Source organism: Gopherus evgoodei, chromosome 4 (assembly GCF_007399415.2).
Source record: "Gopherus evgoodei ecotype Sinaloan lineage chromosome 4, rGopEvg1_v1.p, whole genome shotgun sequence".
Lineage (NCBI taxonomy): Eukaryota > Metazoa > Chordata > Testudines > Testudinidae > Gopherus > Gopherus evgoodei.
Window position 1 is genome coordinate 23,988,032 of NC_044325.1, and position 18,550 is coordinate 24,006,581.

At 39.2% G+C, this 18,550-nt stretch overlaps 2 protein-coding genes across 9 annotated transcripts in view; one reads left to right on the top strand and one right to left on the bottom strand.

Annotated features, from left to right (window-relative positions):
* Positions 1–14,720, top strand: part of MOK (MOK protein kinase) — a 28,502-nt gene extending 13,782 nt beyond the window's left edge. For 6 of the 7 annotated variants that reach the window (XM_030558730.1, XM_030558729.1, XM_030558733.1 and 3 more), the window contains 8 exons: positions 6,946–7,024; positions 7,169–7,217; positions 8,376–8,554; positions 11,292–11,393; positions 12,074–12,247; positions 12,511–12,622; positions 13,770–13,973; positions 14,069–14,720. In XM_030558730.1, the coding sequence (XP_030414590.1) occupies positions 6,946–7,024; positions 7,169–7,217; positions 8,376–8,554; positions 11,292–11,393; positions 12,074–12,247; positions 12,511–12,622; positions 13,770–13,973; positions 14,069–14,149 (980 nt within the window). In that variant the 3' untranslated portion in view covers positions 14,150–14,720. The remainder of the gene's footprint in view (positions 1–6,945; positions 7,025–7,168; positions 7,218–8,375; positions 8,555–11,291; positions 11,394–12,073; positions 12,248–12,510; positions 12,623–13,769; positions 13,974–14,068) is intronic. The other variant, XM_030558731.1, reaches the window with a different exon arrangement.
* The window catches only part of WDR20 (WD repeat domain 20), a 79,325-nt gene continuing 65,522 nt past the window's right edge, over positions 4,748–18,550 (bottom strand). The window contains exons 4-6 of one of the 2 annotated variants that reach the window (XR_003999912.1): positions 6,888–6,963; positions 5,630–5,863; positions 4,748–5,227 (exon numbers count right to left, since the gene is read on the bottom strand). Coding sequence is in view for 1 of the 2 variants with exons in the window: in XM_030558721.1 (XP_030414581.1) it covers positions 6,922–6,963 (42 nt within the window). In the remaining variant the exon portion in view is untranslated. Of the gene's footprint in view, positions 5,864–6,887; positions 6,964–18,550 lie in introns of both variants that reach the window. The other variant, XM_030558721.1, reaches the window with a different exon arrangement.

Below are 18,550 nucleotides of genomic sequence, written 5' to 3' on the forward strand. Positions count from 1 at the left end.
TAGTGATGTGTATATATATGGAGCTATACCTATCTCATAGAGCTGGAAGGTACCTCAAAAGGTCATTGAGTCCAACCCCCTGCCTTCACTAGCAGGACCAAGTACTGATTTTGCCCCAGATCCCTAAGTGGCCCTCTCAAGGACTGAGTTCGCAACCCTGGGTTTAGCAGGCCAATGCGCAAACCACTGAGCTAGCCCTCCCCACTTGTATCAGTGTAGTTTATTCATGTAAGAGAAAGGGAATAAGCTATACTGGTCCATGGCACCTTTATACTTGTGTAAGTGCATCCACACAAGGGGTTTTACTAGTATAACTATATCAGTTTAAAGAAAAATCACATCCCTAACCAACATTTTTTGTACTGGCATAACTATGTAGACTAGGCTGCATAGACACTTTGAGAGCTGGATACTGGTTGCTGCTGGGGCTAGGGAGGTTGTTATTGAAGTTTAATGTGCAGGGTGATTTCAAAATTTAAAATAGTCAGTAGAAAAGCCAAAGTGCCCAGGGTATAATATGTGGTGCTATAAAACCCAAGTAAGCAAATAAGAGTATTGCATGCTGAGTTACAATCTAGAGAAAAGTTCCTATTAGCTTCGAGGAGACCGTGCTTTCAGACCTCTAACAATGGTGAATAACCCTGTTTCTTATCTATACATAGATCAAAAGCTGAAATTAGAAAGCCGAAAAGTAGTTTAACTATGCTTGTCATTGTAAAAGTTGATTCATGCAGTAGCTCATGTTTTTGTTATTAATATATAAATAGTAGCCTTATTATAAGTCTAGTCTTCAAACTTGTGGTATCATTAGTAAGTCTGAGTCAGTAATGTAAGGAGCTGTCATTTACAATTGATTAATCGGATGGATTATAAGCAAAACTTTTTGCTTCCAGAAAACAGATTTGAGCGATATTTACTTCAGTTCTGAAACATTAAAATGTTTAGGTTTGTACTTCAGAACTGACTGAAGCATTTGCTCTGTCACTTATTGTTCAGCTTAACTGTGAAGCTCACATCTGTAATTTAATAAACAAAACCACCATATTAAATATTTCTTGCAATTGGAATTAACAAAATTCCAGTACTTTCAGCAATGAGTCTGTTTTCCTTACATAGGAGAACAAGACATAGAACTCCTTAGCTACAAAATCTTTAAAAGCCATTACATCCTGTTAATAGGGCACTGGAGTCCAGTATTCTGCTCCCAGCGGACACTGATCTGCTGCTTGGCTTTTGGCGTGTCATGTTAATTCCATGCTTGTTTCCTCTCCCAACCTCTATCTTGTCTATTCTATTTAGATTGTAAGCTTTGTGAATAGGGACCACGTCTCACTGTGTTTGTACAGAGCATAATACAGTGGCTAGGGCTTGGAGGTGTTACTAAAATTAAAATAATGGTCTTCCATCACAGGCACTCAGGTTTCAACAACATTCATCCCGACAGGGCTTGCAGACTCCCACTTTATATACAACCCCATTGGTCACCAAAATGATGCAAATCACAGCATCCTTGGAACCCTGTTTAAGAATGGAGCCAGATTGTTGGGAGCTAGAAGAGCTGTTTGATATAGTTTTGAGGGAGGGAAAACGCTTATGGCTCTAGGAAGCTATACAAGAAAGAGTGTGTCAAATAGAATAGATATCTGAAAGCCTGTAGACCAGGGATCGGCAACCTTTGGCACGCAGCCCATCAGAGAAAGCTGCTGGCAGGCCGGGCTGGTTTGTTTACCTGCAGCGTCCACAGGTTCGGCCGATCGCAGCTCCTACTGGCTGTGGTTCGCCATCCCAGGCCAATGGGGGCTGCAAGAAGCAGTGGTCAGCACATCCCTCGGCCCGCGCTCCTTCCCATAGCCCCCATCGCCCTGGGACGGCGAACCGCGGCCAGTGGGAGCCACAATTCGCCAAACCTGTGGATGCTGCAGGCAAACAAAACTTTCCCTGATGGGCCGTGTGCCAAAGGTTGCCGATCCCTGCTATAGACCAACTGCTTTGAGTTCAGAAGGAAAAGGTGGCCTTTCTACAACTGCAGCATATAAGTAGTTATGGTAGAAGGTAGCTATTTCAGCAGAGTAGGATCTAGTTAGCTGCAGTTGGATGTATGTTGGGAGACCTAGAATGGAAGTAATAGAAAGATTAGTATTCTGAACTTCCTTCCTTTGCCTGGTGTGTGGATGGGGATGGATTTGAATACCTGACTTAGGCTTGGTCTGCACCACCAACTTATGTCAATATCACTACATCACTCAAGGATGTGGAAAATCCACACCCCTGAGTGACATAGTTATACCACCCTAACCCGCCCCAGTTTAGACAGCGCCATGTCGATGGGAGAAGCCCTCTCATTGGCTTAGGTAGAGTCTTCACTACATTTTACAGCATTGCAGCTGCAGTGGTGTAAATTTAGACAAACCCTTAGTCTGGTTAGGGAGGTGAAAGTTGAATGCTGTAGTCTGGATAATGGGGAAAAATCAGCATGGCTAAAAAGAGTTCTAAGTTCATTTGCAACTCACCTTTTAAAAGTGTGCTCTCTAATTTTTTTAGTAGCCATCTGGAGTTATCTTTGAATGCCTTGAAGGGGAGATCGATTTTCTGAATATAGGACCAGGATATAAACTTGTAATTCGATGGATAACAGTTTCTACCAAATCAAAGTTTTCCACAGGAAGATTCCAAGTTTGCTGACATTTTTTATTTTCTGTTAGGAAAACCAAAATATTTCATTTCAGGTTGGGTCAACTCAAATTGAAACATTACAGTTTAGTTCAGTTTGATATTGAACTGCGTCCATCTTAGCTGCTATGATATCTCATGCCCACATTCTTCTTTATGGGCCAGGCTCCCTGGCTGGACTGCATTTCCCATGATTCACCACTGTCTCATCTCTTGTTTAACTTCTGCAATGCATCATGGGAAAGGTACCATGGGGAGCCTGGGTCATACAGGAGAATGGGTTATGAGGCACCTGATCTAAAGCTTCACATGAGGCAGCAAGATAACATCATTACATTTTCAAATTGAATTGTTTTGGAACTTTGTGTTCTGTGGAAAAAATATTTCAACTTTGTCTCAATTAAACACGTGTGCCAAAATATCAACATTTTCTATGGATGGACGTTCTGATTTTGAACTAGCAATAGCCACAAACAGAGCCACCAAAAAGAAAGGGCACCTTCAAAACCCAGCAACACTTGAGACGTGCCATTTTAAAACCTAGAAAATGTTCACTGTTAAGCTCCCAACACACAGTTGGACAAGAAAATAAATTAATCCTTCTTAATTTTGAAAAGTATAGTATTCAACAACTTTGAGAATGTTAGTTGCAACTAAATAAAAAGATTTCCTTTTGTAACTGTACTGTTTTGAAGCAGAAGGAACATATGAGTCATCTGTATATCACTCTGCTATACATATTATTTTATTGATGCTTTCTCAAAGAGCAGACCTCCACAGCTGTGCACCCACACAAACTAGTGAACATTTCAGACTGTTTCAGTGTGCAGAAGAGATATGGATTACTACTGGTAAACAATATCTCTTTAGTGTTAATTATGCCTTAATTTTCTGAATAAAATTATGAACCCTGCAAAATAAAATTTGGAGAAAGGCATAAAACTACTACAAAAAGGCTTTTTTAAAATCAGTGGAGACAATGAAAGAGGGGAAGCAAATGTCTAGAACCAGCTGGTCTGTACAAAGTTTTGGAATGAAGACAATTTTCCAGCATGGGTTTGCTAAGAATAGATTTCTAATTGGAACAGGTGTGTGGGAACAGCAATGTTTAGGAAAACAGCATTTATTCAGTTCCTTAATGGCACTGGTCTTGGAAATTAATCCTTTTTTTTTTTCCTGACAATTTTCTGGTTAACAGAAATATTAACATTGGTTGTATAGATTAGGACTATTTTGAAATTGTCTTTAAAACTACTCAAGTGGGGAAAGAATTGACATAATTTCCTAACAAAGTTATGTTCTGAATAGAACATTTAGTGCCATAGAACGCCTTCATTCACTATCTACAAACTAGACACCCAGCTTTATTCCAATTAAGTCAATGGGAATTTTGCCAGTGACTTTAGTGGAAGCAGGTTAGGGCTCTTAAGATTTGGAGGAGATTCCCTGGATACAAGTGCATTGCAGCCACATACAAGGTAACATCTTCCTGTTGTGATTCTGTTCATAATTATATATTGAGATAAGCTTTTATAATGTTGTAATTCTGAAAGCTGAAGAGTATTGGTTCAGTCCTGAAAGATTCAGTCTTGAAAGGTGACTTGCAAAGGGAAAAACAGTTGAGCTTGTGCCTTGTTATGAAGATGCCTACATTTTTTAAAAATTCTGTTTTTAACATTAATGATTCAGAGTTTGTTGTGGAAGACTCTGTAACCTTGTCTACACTAAGAAAGTTTTTCAAAAAATCCCATTGTTGCTAGCACTAATTTAAGTTCCACTGATGACAGCACTGTTAAGAGCCCTAATGTAAATGCACCACTGTTTCAAGCATTGTTGTCTATTCTACATGGATTATGGTGACTGGGAAACTAATGTGGAATTTTGAGAAATGCCTGTCACTTTGTGTGATTTGTATTCCTAAGTGACTTAGGCACTTATAAATAGTTGACTAAGGGTAGAATTATCAGACTAGAAAAATCAAGGGTCAAGAGAATGAAAGCAAGCAGTTTATTGGGGAATTAATCTTCAGTCAGCCATACTGTTTAAAATTGTTTTTATTAATATATATTACCTTCAGTAATTAACATTTTGGAATTTTAAACATGTCAAAGATTTGACACCCCATCCCTTTCAAATAAGGTGAGAGTGCTCACAATATACATGGTCAGAGGTACAACAGGTCCTCTAGCAAAATCAAGGAAGACCAGACTTGACATTGCTGATTCCTAATGGTAAAAAAAAAAAAAAAAAAATAGAAAATCAGAAAAGAAATAAGGCAAAGTTTTCAGGCCTTTATACACATCAAAGAAGCAAAATAGGACCAGATCTGATTATTTTTTTAAAATCCTCTGCAGAATTCTGAAAAAAAGTATTGCGGGTTAGTCTTAAAACAAAACTGTGTTACAGCAGACTCTTACGCCAACAAGGGGATGAATCATCTTGTGGTTCAGGCACTGGACCGAGAATCTAGAAATCTTGGTTCTGTAGCTGGCTCAGCTGTAGACTTCTTTTGTGACCTTGGGAAAGCCATTTCACCTCTAAGCTTCAGTTTTATCATCTGTCAAATGGGAGAAAGTGCTCAGATACTGTAGTAATGGGGACCGGTTGCAGGCCTGGCAATGCCCCGCCCCTCTGTGGCAGGGGTGGGATGGGGTCTCGGAATCTTGCCACTCCCAAGTTCACGTGCCCATCTCTCTTTGGGAGGACGGTTGTGGCCTAATGGCATCCTTCCCCACAATCACCCCTTAGTCAGGGTAGTGGGCCTAGTGCCCAGAGTCCATAGGATTCCCATGGTGATAGTGGGACCTGGGCCTGCCCTCTCCATTGGGTCCCGACCCAGGGCCCTGGTAGTGGCAAGTTCCCCTTGCCACCAGCTTGGCAGGGTCCACCCGCAGCATGCCGAGCATCTGTGCGGCTCTAACGCCGTTTGCCTCTAAAGTTCCCATGGGTCACTTCCTACCATAAATGCCAGGTTCTCCACTTCGGGGGGGGGTCATCTGGTCTGTTCCTCTTCTGTGACGTACTCCATCTGGGCCCTCAGGGTGCATTCTGGTTTGGCTGGCCTCCGGATCCTGGTGCGTAGGCTTCTCGGGTGCTGGCGGTGTGCCGCCTTCCCCTCCGGCAGTCAGCCCAGACGGAGCAGCTCTGCAGGCTTTTATACCTGTTCTCCAGTTGGAGCGCATGGCTTCCTCTGCTAGGAAGGAAAAGGGTTAACCCCTGCGGTACCAGTGCGGGGCCACTCTGCCCCGTCACGGGACCATACAAATGCCATTAAAGAAAAGAATTCTTATTGTCTTACTCTTTAGGTATAACGTTTATTTTTGCATGACAAATGGTTCTACTTGGCAAAGAATGAGTACAGGTAGAAAATCCAAAGGTTGCAATAACATATTTGGCTATATAATTAACTAGCATTATAACCTAAAGTTAGTTTTAGTTAATGAATTGTTAGACTATATTTAACTTTGAAGTAATTTAAAACTTGTTTAAACAGAGTCACTAAGTTTTCCAAGGAATTTGCTAATTTTCTCTTCTTACTAATTATATTGTAAATAATACAGCATTATTTAGAAGCACTACAGCAAAGCTCAAAGCTTCAACAGGGCCTGTAGAAGGAAACAGTCTAAGTGATTATCATATGTCTTCAGGACTCTAAACAAAAATGGAGTAGTCTTGCTTGTCAGCAATCTTACCTCTGTCAGTAACACCCACTGAAGAGAACAGGTTGTTCTGTAATTTGCATACCAAAACAGGAATAAGACACTTTGGGCAGAGCACTTGTAGAGGATTATATCCCTTCTAAACCTTGAATCTTATGCATCATTACTTTAGTGCTTACATAGGAAATAAGGCCTACCAATATGTTTGGAATTGAATATTTCTGCTATAATACAGTTGGGGGAAAATAGATATACTATGTTACCATTCATAATACTGACAAGTTCTCTGGAGCAGAGTCCCTCCCTACACTATGAAAAATCATGCAATACCAAAGCTGCCAATTTATAGGCAGTCAAATTCACTTGTCAGACTATTCCGGTGTATTCTGAAATTTGTCACCTTATGTCCCAGTACAAATGAAATGCTGATTGCAATGGTGGTTTTTTTTGTATGACAAGGGTAAAAATGTTAATCAAATTCTTCTTCTTCATGAAGAAGGGAATATGGATTCATTATCAGAAGCTGAAAAGTAGATGTTACTTCTATTGTATACTTACTCACTGATATAAAGTATTTGTACAACTTGAAATTTCATTTGACTGTTCCATGTTCTAGGGAGGAGAAAGCCATTATCTGAAAAAAAAATAATGAACTACATGTACCAGTTATGCAAGTCCCTCGATCACATGCACAGGTCAGACATTAAATTCAGTAGTAACATTGCAAGAAGTATGCCATATGCTTATAATGAAATATTGCCTACAAATAATTAGAAACATAGTGAATATGCTCATACTTTCATTGAGTTGTTCTTTTTGGTATTTTTATATTGATGCAGAAATGGAATATTTCATAGAGATGTGAAACCAGAAAATATATTAATAAAGGTAAGTAGTCTTGTGAGATGATATCACTAATCTGAAAGTGTAAGTATATACACTAGTTTCTCAGAATAAACAAAGAAATGTATATCTTTGTAAGTGTGAGGTATACTTTTCATAGTTTAGAGGGTTGACTCTTTGGTATATAACTTTAGTCTTGTGCCCTCCTCTCCTCGAATGGTGAATGAACAAATGTTTTCTGTTGCTATTGGATAAAAGCGTAAATGGATTCTCTTGTTGCGTAGCTCAGACGTAAGATTTGCAGCTAAGTCTGAAAACAAACAAATTCACTTTTTCATGTATTAATACCTTTTTCCTTTCTGTGCTGTTTTTGAAACAAGTGTTGAGACTCAGCCCTTCAGCCCTCTCTCTCCATGCTTAACTCCTACGGTCCGCAGAAGTTGTTCACACGACTGCACAAGGAGACCTTAAGTTGATTTTGTTTTTGAAAGATTCCTGTATTAAAAACTATCAAATGCTGGCAGAAGGCCTATTTCCCAGAATTGTTTTTTTAATAGTTTTGTTGCCAGAATTCAGCTTATTTATTTTTATGGGCTAGATTTTACTGTTTCAAAGTCCTTAGTGTGTCCCATAGTGAAACCAGGAGGAGGAAGAGGAACTAATACAAAGAAAAGCCAGGAAAATATCTATCACGTGACTACTAAAAATGAAAACACCAAGAAAATAACCTCATGTAAATATGTCACTTTTAGCAACCTTCAAGACAAGCTAATACATTTTACTATTAATGGGTATCTCTAACATTTTTTGTGAAAACGTACAGAAAGATACTTGTCTGTATTATGGGACGTAAATGGCCTTAAATTTCAGAGGCGCTTACAACTTAAAGGGCAGTTTTACAATTTGTTACTATAATGAAACATTTACCATAGCTGAGATATGGTTCACTGATAGGCCCATTCAGTGTCGCTGGATAATAGGTTTTAATAAAATTTAAACATGCAATTTGACATTCGAAATCACCTCTTTTTTTCTTAAAAACAAAAAAACCCTAAAAGTTAGTACTGAAAGCAAACTACAATTAGAATTATAATGGCTGGTTCAGGTATATCAGAAGACTTCCTGCCTTTGCTTCAATATTTGACTGTTTTCTAATTTATTGGACAACATAAGTTTGTTTGTTTGTCTGGGGTGTCTTCGCAGCAGGATACCCTGAAGCTAGGAGACTTTGGATCTTGTAGGAGTGTATATTCCAAGCAGCCATATACAGAATATATCTCTACACGCTGGTACCGAGCACCTGAGTGTTTGCTCACAGATGGCTACTATAGCTACAAAATGGACATGTGGAGCTCTGGCTGCGTTTTCTATGAAATCACAAGGTACAGTGCTAAGTAGAAAGAAATTGAGTCTGATTTATTCAGTGTCAAAGAAACTCCAAGTTGAGGATCAACTCATTATGTAATCAGCACATGACATGAGTAATATTATGTTAAGGGCATAAATGTTGTTTTCCATGATTTTCTAGAACTCTTTCATGCCTTTAGTCTGGAAGTTACATTAGGCACAGATCCTGTCTTGTCTGGCACCAAACACATGTAATAGCAGATTAACAATCAAGTAGCTGGGTGCGTAACAGAAAGTAAGATTGTCGCATGGCTTTATGTAATTAATTCCCCCTAAATATTTTATTGTTTGTAATATTTTTCATGATTGAATAACTTCATGATTGAATATTTCTAAGTTTGGGAAATAGTAATTTTTTTTCTCTTCCTTTCCTCACTGAGTCCTGCATGGCTCACTGGGGGTATATTCCCAAGAGTAGCCCGCAATGGTCAGTCCTGAGTCTGGTACTATTCAGTATTTTCATTAATGACTTGGATAATGGAGTGGAGAGTATGCTTATAAAATCTGCATATGGGAGGGGTTGCAAGCCCTTTGGAGTATAGGATTAGAATTCAAAATTACCTTGACAAAATGGAGAACTGGTCTGAAATCAACAAGATAAAATTCAATGTAATTGCAAAGTACTACACTTAGGAAGGAAGAATCAAATGCACAAATACAGAATGGGGAATAATTGGTTAGATGGTAGTACTGCTGAAAAGGATCTGTGGAGTATAGTGTATTAACAATGTGATGCAATTGTGAAAAAAGCTATTATCATTCTGCTGTGTATTAAGGGGAGTGTCATACGTAAGACATGGGAGTGCTCTCTCTACTCAGCACTAGTGAGGCCTCAGCTCAGTTCTGTGTCCAGTTCTGTGCACCACCCCTTAGGAGAGATGTGGACAAATTGGAGAGAGTCCAGAGACGACCAACAAAAATGATAAAAGGTTTAGAAAACCTGACTTATGAGGAAAGGTTAAAAAAACTGTGCATGTTTAGCCTTGAGAAACAAGACGGGGTGGTGGAGAAACATTTGATACCAGTCTTCAGCTACATTAAGAGCTGTTGTAAAAAGGATGGGGATCCATTGTTTTTGTTATCCACAAGGGTAGGACAAGAAGTAACCAGTTTAATTTGCTGCAGGAGAGATTAAGGTTAGATATTAAGAATAACTTTCTAACTATTAGGGTAATTAAAGTCTGGAACAGACTTCCAATGGAGGTTGTGAAATCCTCATCACTGGAGGTTTACAAGAGCAGGTTAAACAAACCCCCGTCAGGGATAGTCTAGGTTTACTTCATCCTGTCTCAGCACAGGGGGATGGAGTTGATGACCTTTCAAGGTCCCTTCCAGCCCTACATTTCTATGATTCTGTACTGACACAGCAAGTGAGATGATTGTATCCTACCAATACTATTCTTAATCTATCTAGTACATGTGGTGTAACAATAGTAGAGTAGACATGGCAGCATGGGGTAGCAACCCAGGTACATACCAGGGTCTCCAGGCAGCTTGTACTCTGGCTGCTAGCCTATGCTGCCATGTCTTCACTACTATTATTACCAGTGCTAGATAAACTAAAGCTAGCAGAGGATGCCTTCCTGTTCTACAGTCACACTTTCAATGGCAGTGTAAATATACCATTGTTGTCATGAGCATAGCAGTCCTCAGTTTTGATAGTATATTTGAGATGTTAACATTTTTGCCTCCTCTACTGATTTACTCTTTTGCAACAGCAGAGGAAATCAGTCACATGAGAGTCGACTCTGCAATTGAATTTGTAAAAGTTTGTTAAATCCCATTTTCTACAGGCTGTTTTGTGAAAAAAACAGACCTTACAGTTTGACTCTATGCAAAAGTGAGTTTGGGGAAAGCTATAATAAAATTTGTTCAGCCGATTGAGATCTGTGAAGTGTGCAAGAAATAATAGAACTGGAGAGTCTCTGTAATTTCCATTATTATTATAATTCATGAAAATAGTTTAAAAAGCCAGTGAATATTTCCTGAACATCCTTGTGCTGTGGAAGAGGCAGCTGATCTGTGAGGCTCTCCTTCTCTTCCTTCTCCTCCATGTGGCCTGTGTCCCATAGCAATGGCAACAATTCTGCTCTGTCCTCCCATACTGCCACCTCCTTGTTTGGTATGCAATGAGCAGTGGCAGCATTTTTGATTCTCTCTCCTCCTTCACCGAGGACATACAGCTGCTATTGCTCCTGCCACAACTGCCACATGAACTGGCAGCCCTTCTGCTTTGGCCACTTGCTCACTAATAGAAATAACTAATTTTATGTTGGGCAGAGGCCAGTTGACATACACAAAACCCAAATGTGTCCTTTCTTCCACAAAATAAAACTGACCCCCCAATGATCTAACTCTACAGTACTCTCTTATAAAATGTCACTTTTATCCCCATAAAAACCAGCTGAGCTTTAAAGCTCTGCAAGTAGGTATACTCCAGGTGAATGCCAAAGAATGTCTAAAGTCTGTTGTAAGCAGATTGTGGGAGTGGAGGCAGATCAGGTTAGAGACTGTTCTTTTGCCTGAACTGATATGCCCATTCCCACCAGAAGTGTGGGCCATAATCTAACATATTGCTCTCCTATTGCTAACCAGTATGAAATGCAGTCTGAAAACAATGTCAGTTTTCAGAGCACCACATAGTGGCAGTCATTCCATTAGAACTAGTTTAAATCACTTTTAGTATTGCCAATTTTATGTCTTATCTTTCAGTTTCCACCCTCTCTTTCCTGGATCTAATGAATTGGACCAAATATCAAAAATCCATGATATTCTAGGCACCCCTGCTAAGAAAACTCTTAATAAATTCAAACAGTAAGTATGTAGTACATTCCCATATTTATTAATCTAAATGAGTGAAATCTGCTATATAATCTAGCAATTTTCACAATCAGCTCTTTTATTGTGAACACTTAAATCTAAATATAGTCATTGTCAAATACCTTAATATTGATTAATATGTAAATACTTAAGTCTGTCTTAAGTGTAATTCCTAAATGCAATTTTCTGATCTCACAAGATTTCAAGTTGAGGGAGAAGGAAACTTGAGCAGTTTTTTCTTACCCACATCAGGGATTTGTGTCCTGCAGCCTATACCAGCTGAACCATTGCTGCACAAACTTTGTGGTCAAGGGGACTTTCCTCCTCTACAAATGTAATGCTGCTTCATGCCAGTTGCCAGATAGGGGTTCTCTCACTACCCAGAGGCAGTTCCTCTGTGATGCTCCCAGGCAGATGAGAGAAAATCAAAACTGTATTCTAGGTCTCACCTGGCTGTTTACCTCTGCACCACCTAGCATGTCATTGATAATTTTATAAGGAAGGAAATTCTGTCATTTCAGTGCTTCTTAATTACTTCCCTTTTAAAAAACATAGTGATTAATTACTGTCCCTAGTCAGATTAGATTCACCTTTATTTATTTTCAGTAAGTTTAATATTTGGAGGCAGTTTACATGAATGATAAGTGTTTGCTCTATTACTGGGTTTAACACAGGTCAAGAGCTATGAGTTTTGATTTCCCCTTTAAAAAAGGGACAGGACTATCTCCACATGTGCCTAATATCTCCCCCAAGAGCCTCTCCCTTATGTATGCGATGATAGAATACGATCCTGATCAGAGAATTGGTGCCCACCAAGCACTACAGCATCCTTATTTCCAAGAGCTGAGGTAAGTTTACACTTTCAATACAGGATTTTAAAGTTAGATCCCGAATTGCACAGTGGACTGTGGAGAAAGGAACTTGGTCTAAAGTAAACCCTGAATTTATTAGGTTACAATAGCCTTGCAAATAACCATACCTGCAGTTTTCTTTATTTACTGCATTAAAACAACTGAGAAGTAAAATTCATATGGCAGTTTCTTTACTATCCTACTGGACTCCAGATTTCATCTGAAGGGGTATTATTTGACTTTTTGGTCACTCTTTTCAGAACAGCAGAGAAGCAAGCTGTAACCATGCACAGAAAAATGAGATTAGCAGAAAACATAGTGGGACAAGAATCTATCAACTTGTGGTGTATTTCAAAGGATGGTAATAGGCAGGTAATATTTAAATCAAACTGGAGAACATGCAGCGTATTTAAATAAAGTCATTTGTAATGTCTAGGTTAGATACATAAACAAATGTACATTAGATACATATAATCAGATAGGTCAAGTTTAGATACATAAACAAAGTCACTTAGTCACGGCATGGTTTTATTCCTGAGGTACACTAAGGTTCCAGTCCTGTATAGGAATCTGCTGGCACAGACTTCAGCACCTGTGCAAAATTCTATTGAAAGGCAGGGCCTAAAGGTTTGCCATAGTCCCTTAAATAGATAGTGGTAGTAAGTCTTCGTGATAGCTTCGTGCCTTTTTGCCTTCTGTATGCATTATAAAGGACCAATAATTTTTTTAACTTCTATTAATGTACATTGGAAATTTTGGTCTTGTCTACCTTGTTTTTCCTGGAAGACTATAGATAACTGGAGAACTAAGGTAACATTAGAACCCAAAGATATGAAGCGTCACTGAGAGAAAAGATTTATATGTAGACTGTTAAACTTTTTTTTGTTTATACTTATCTAAACTAACTCCAAAATGATTCCACTTCTCCATCCCTTCATCCAAATGCCAAGTTCCTAATCCACATCTCTGGGTCCTCCAACTGAGACCTGCAGCAAAACAGGACTTGACCTTCCTAATTTAAGATAGATTTTGTTGTTGTTGACAGAGACAAGATAGGTGAGTTAATACTTTTATTAGACCAACTTCTGTTGGTGGGACAGAGAAGCTTTCAAGCTTCTCAGAGCTCTTCTTCAAGTCTCTGTAGTTGATATACACTCAGCTTTTTGGTTAAACACACATCGTAAATTAGCAACAGAAAAAGTCACAAGCCCAATTTTCTTCTATAGGTCACCTTTAAAGTACGAGTCCTTTTCCCATTAGCAGCCATTTGTTCCACTAATTCAACTGTTGGGAGTTGGCTGAAATGGGGTTTGTACACAGATGCTTAGGGAAAACCACAAAAAGAAAACGTGAAGGTAGTTATAAATAATCATCATTAAGGGGGGTGTGCTTAAGAATTCAGCTGAAATGGAGCTTTGGTGGGTTGGTTTTCTGGGCGAAGAAAGTTCTGTTTTTTATTGTATCCTGTTTAAGAAAAATGTCACTGTCAGCAGATTGAAACTTGTCTTTATTTTAAAAGCACTCTCTTAGGAAAACCCAGGAGAATCCAATAAGACATCATGGACCTTCCTGTGGAATAGAATTGCCAAAACTGAATGTTTCTGGAGTAACCAAGTTGACTTCTTATCCTAGTCCTTCATTTCATTCAGTTTTTACTGAACCTGCAACAAATGGTGAAGTCCCTGTGTTACAACCTATTAAATATATTGGGACAAATCACAAGGTAGTAAACTTTAACTTGCTTATTCAGTTATACACAGCAAATAAATATAAATGTATTACTGACCATATTTCAAACTTGTATCGTTTATTCAACAGTCTGAAAAACAGAAGGAGCTTAAGTCTTCTATGAAACAATACCACTTACCCGCTATAGAAAGAAGAGGTGGAGGATATTGACCAGCTTGTCAAATATTTGGAATGTAAGGAAAAGCATGAGTATACAGTGAAACAGAGTCAACCATGCTTTCTATATTATTGTCAAAGGTACACCAAAAGCAATAGTGCCTTATATTTTCTTTCCCTGAAATGATGCAGGAAAACACTACAAGACTATTAGCACTTTGGTACTTTATTTCTGAATGGTATCAATATTTATCTAAGCACCATTTTGGCAGGTCAAAATGCACTTTATACTTGAACCTTTTTAAACAAATTCACTTTTTTTAATTTTTTAAAAACAGAAATGGATAGTTGAGGATTTTAGTTGGAGGAATGACATTTTGTAATTAAGTTTTATATTATATACAAAATAGTTTATGATGTTATTTAAGACTTGTTAAACTTGATCTGTTCATTTTGTACCTTTTTAACAGATGGAAATGTTAGTTGCGTAGACAATGTTGGAAAATAATTACCTCCTGTATTAGGTTGATAGTTTCAAAGCTCAAGTCTTGTTAATATTTTATGGATTATGATATAATTTGAGAAACCTGATTTCAGTAAAATTAAATAGTTTTAATTACTTGTATATGCAAAGGATAGCTGTACAGTTACATATCTGATTCATAAGCAAATCTATCTTTATCATTTGTGTCCTTTTCTTTCTTATACCATGCTTTTATATTAATCAAAAGCTTTACTGACTCTGGTGGTTTTGCAGTTAGTTAGTTGAAATAATGGTAAAGAAACAGCATATGGATTTAGACCATTTTTTCACATTTCACAAATTATAGGCACTCATTTAATAAGATTCTCAGCTTTTTGTGCTGTAGAAGCCAACAAAATTCAGAAATAGCATTTTGGTCATTGTAGCAGAGGGATACCATTTAAGGTAATGACTAAGAGTTCAGTGTGTTTGATTTTTAAAACTTCTGTATCCTAGTAAGAAGGAAAATTGTCTGTTACAAAGTGTCTTTACAATTTCAGAACCAAATGGAGTTCAGCTATGGAAGATATCTTATAGCTATGTTAGGACTGGATTTTTCAAGTTGTGGATATTCCTATGTGGGAAGCTTTTCCTGACATATATGGAGGTACTTAAGATAATTTCTGTATAATGAGCTGTGCATTTAAAAAAGATTCTAGCCTTTATGGTTGTAAAAGTTACGCTGTTCACATCTAGAAAATTAATGGATATCATCTTGTTTGAAAAACAGCTCTAGTGCCTCTGCTGCTCTTCAGAGCTTTTCCAGGCTGCAGCAGAGTGAAATAGCCCAGTCAGTTTTACATATGCTAGTCAGAACTTAGTGGACAGCAGTTAAACTTAAGTCACTTCATGTTGGTGCTGCTGAGGCACTCATTGGAGTTGATGGGAGAACACCCCAGACCCAGTCTACACTAGAAAGCTTTGCCAGCATAGTTATGTCAGGTAGGAGAGTGGGGCGGAGGGGAGAATCCCACCCCCTAATCAATATAGTTAATAACTCCACCAGAGAGGTCCTTTGGGGCCATCTGCCTGTCCCAAGTCAGGATAAAGGAGGAGGGTTGGGCGTGGGGCTAGCAACTCCACCTCGTAAAAAATCAGCCTGCTACAGAAACACCAACAATAGAGACAACAGAGACTTTTACCCTGGAAAAAGAACCGTCTTCAACTCGAAGCTGCATGACGCTGGCTGGTAAAAGCCATGAGGAAGCCACTAAGCCGATTACCCTTCTTGCAACCAGGAGGATTACCATAGGCACATGGAACGTGAGGACCATGTACGAGTCAGGAAAGACAGCACAGGTTGCAGCAGAGATGAGGAGCAACAACCTGACCCTATTAGGCATTAGCGAGACAAGATGGACACAAGCGGGACAGGGACTACTGTTGACAGGAGAGCTGTTGCACTGTGGTGGAACCCCCAAGGCAAGCGGAAAAGAGGCCATCCAAGAAACACCCGGCGACGCGACCTTCAGGCTGATAACAAAAAAATGGGCTATACCTGGAACCAGCTAGAGCGAATGGCCCAGGATAGAGGACTCTGGAGATCTGTGGTTGGCGGCCCATACCCCGATTGGGGTGACGGGCATGAGTGTATGAGTGTGAGTGAATCAATATAGTTAAACCACCCCCCTACCTTTCCCCCTGTAGACACATCTTATACTGACAAGAGGAGTCCTTTTGCCAGTATAGCTTATGTTCAGGGCAGGCGGTTTAACTATACTGCCAAAAGAACTCCTTTTGCTGAGTAGGCACTACATCTCCAGTACGGGGCTTTGCAAGTATAGCTACACCATATGCTATAACCTTTGTGATGTAGAGTAGTCCTCGTAGAGATGTAGAGTAGCGAAGACCATGTTTTATCAGACATCAACTAGCTAAAGTTCAATACAAACAATGGAGCCATTAGTCAAGATCCAGGAACAGCACCCTGGTAGAAATCTCAACAGCTCATGTGTCAGGGGCAGTAGGCTTCTCATCAAGGTGTTGCCTTTAGGCCTCACAGCGATGGTGCAGTTTTAATGCCCAGGAAATGCATGGACCTTACAGGCTTCATTTGTTAATGTATACATTGTTTTAGAATGTAATGGTCTGTGTGGGTAACTAATTCCTAGGTAATTGTTGTTTGGTGGTAAGGAGTGTGCTGGTCACCCTAAATCTTTGTAACCTTATTGCTTATAGGAAGTAGAATGGCACTGTTAGCGCTAGATGGTTGGTCACTTTATTAGAAAAAAACATAAACCAAACTACACCCAACTTTCTCATAAAAGGACATTAAATGTGAAGATAAATTAAATCCAGTCAGACTCAGTGCTTGTCTGCACGTACAACACTGCAGCTGCACCAGTGCAGCTATGTTACTGTAGCACTTTAATGAAGATGCTACTACGCTGATGGGAGAGCTTCTCCTATCAGTGTAGTTAATCTGCCTCTGCAAGAGTTGGTAGCTATGTCAACAGAAGCTCTCCCATCAATATAGCACTGTCTATGCCAGGCAGTAGCTCAGTATAACTATGTCACTTGAGTGTGGATTTTTCACACTCCTGAACAACATAGTTATACTGATGTAAGTTTGTAGTGTAGACCTGACCTAAGCAAATCAGTCTACATACAGCTAAAATGGTGCTGTAGTTTGCCCTAACTTCCAGAATTTTTTTCACAAGTTGTTTGATATTTGAAAGTTAGGCTGTTATAAAATCAACACATCTCACTTTGAAAATAAGATGCTGTAATTAACTTTATTTTTCATTAAAATCTCAGCATGTCTCATTCTCTCTACTAATCACAGAGATGTCAGAATAGAGTTTGGCAGTGATACACCGCTACCTCGATATAATGCCACCCGATATAACACAAATGTGAATATAATGCGGTAAGGCAGTGGCAGGGGGGAGCTGTGCACTCCGGTGGATCAAAGCAAGTTCAGTATAACACAGTTTCACCTATAACACGGTAAGATTTTTTGGCTCCCAAGGACAGCGTTATGTCGAGGTAGAAGTGTACATTTAAAAAAAAATAAATACCTCCTAAGTCTTCTAAGATTATGTGGCCTGGTGCATAGATTTCTGCACTGCGACTCAGAGCTGGGTTCTGTTCTCAGCTCTCCTGCTGGTCTAGTAGGTGATCTTGAACAACTCACTTTACCTTCTTGTGCATCAGTTTCCTGATCTCTAAAGTGGGGATATGGTACTTACTTCCTTTGTAAAGCTCTGAGGTCTACTGGTGAACATGCTATGTAAGAGCTAGATATCATGGAAAGCCAATTTTCAAAGTGTTAATTTGTTCTGACATAGGCAAGTTCTCTCAAATTCATTGCATGGCAGGGTGTATGGCTAAGGGTACTGGTCATGGAACATGGAGTTCCACTGTTTGGGCCCCAGTTTACATTTGATCTGATCACTACCCACATCATTATTTCATGGCTGTTTGCTGGCCTGTGAGATGTGTTTCTTACTCCAGTTCTTATTCGACAGGTAGATACTTTCTCAGCCCTGGAAGCATTTCCATAGAATGTAGGATAGGGGCAAGGCCCAATAGTGGGAATCTGTGGGGTTGCTTGCAGTGCTGCCAACCACCATATACCACTGGCTTGGATAGTGGACTTACAGTTCCTGGGGTATCAGTCACCTTTCATAAACATGAAAACCTAATGAACTGGAAAATAAGAAAGGGTTTGAAGTGATTTAGGATGATAGAGATGTGCAAGTAGAAAATACCCATAATTTAGTTTGAAGAAGAGTAGTTCAACAGTATCTGGATGAGTACCTGTGCTGTGTGTTTACATGGGTACAACACTGGTGTTGAGGATATGGAAGATAGAGAAATCCATATCTGTGGTACAACAGTAGCCCCTACTATTCCTTATCTTTAGAAATTTTGGACAGAGGTTTGGGATCAGATGTCTTTTGTGGGATGGAAGCTGTTACATTAGTTTT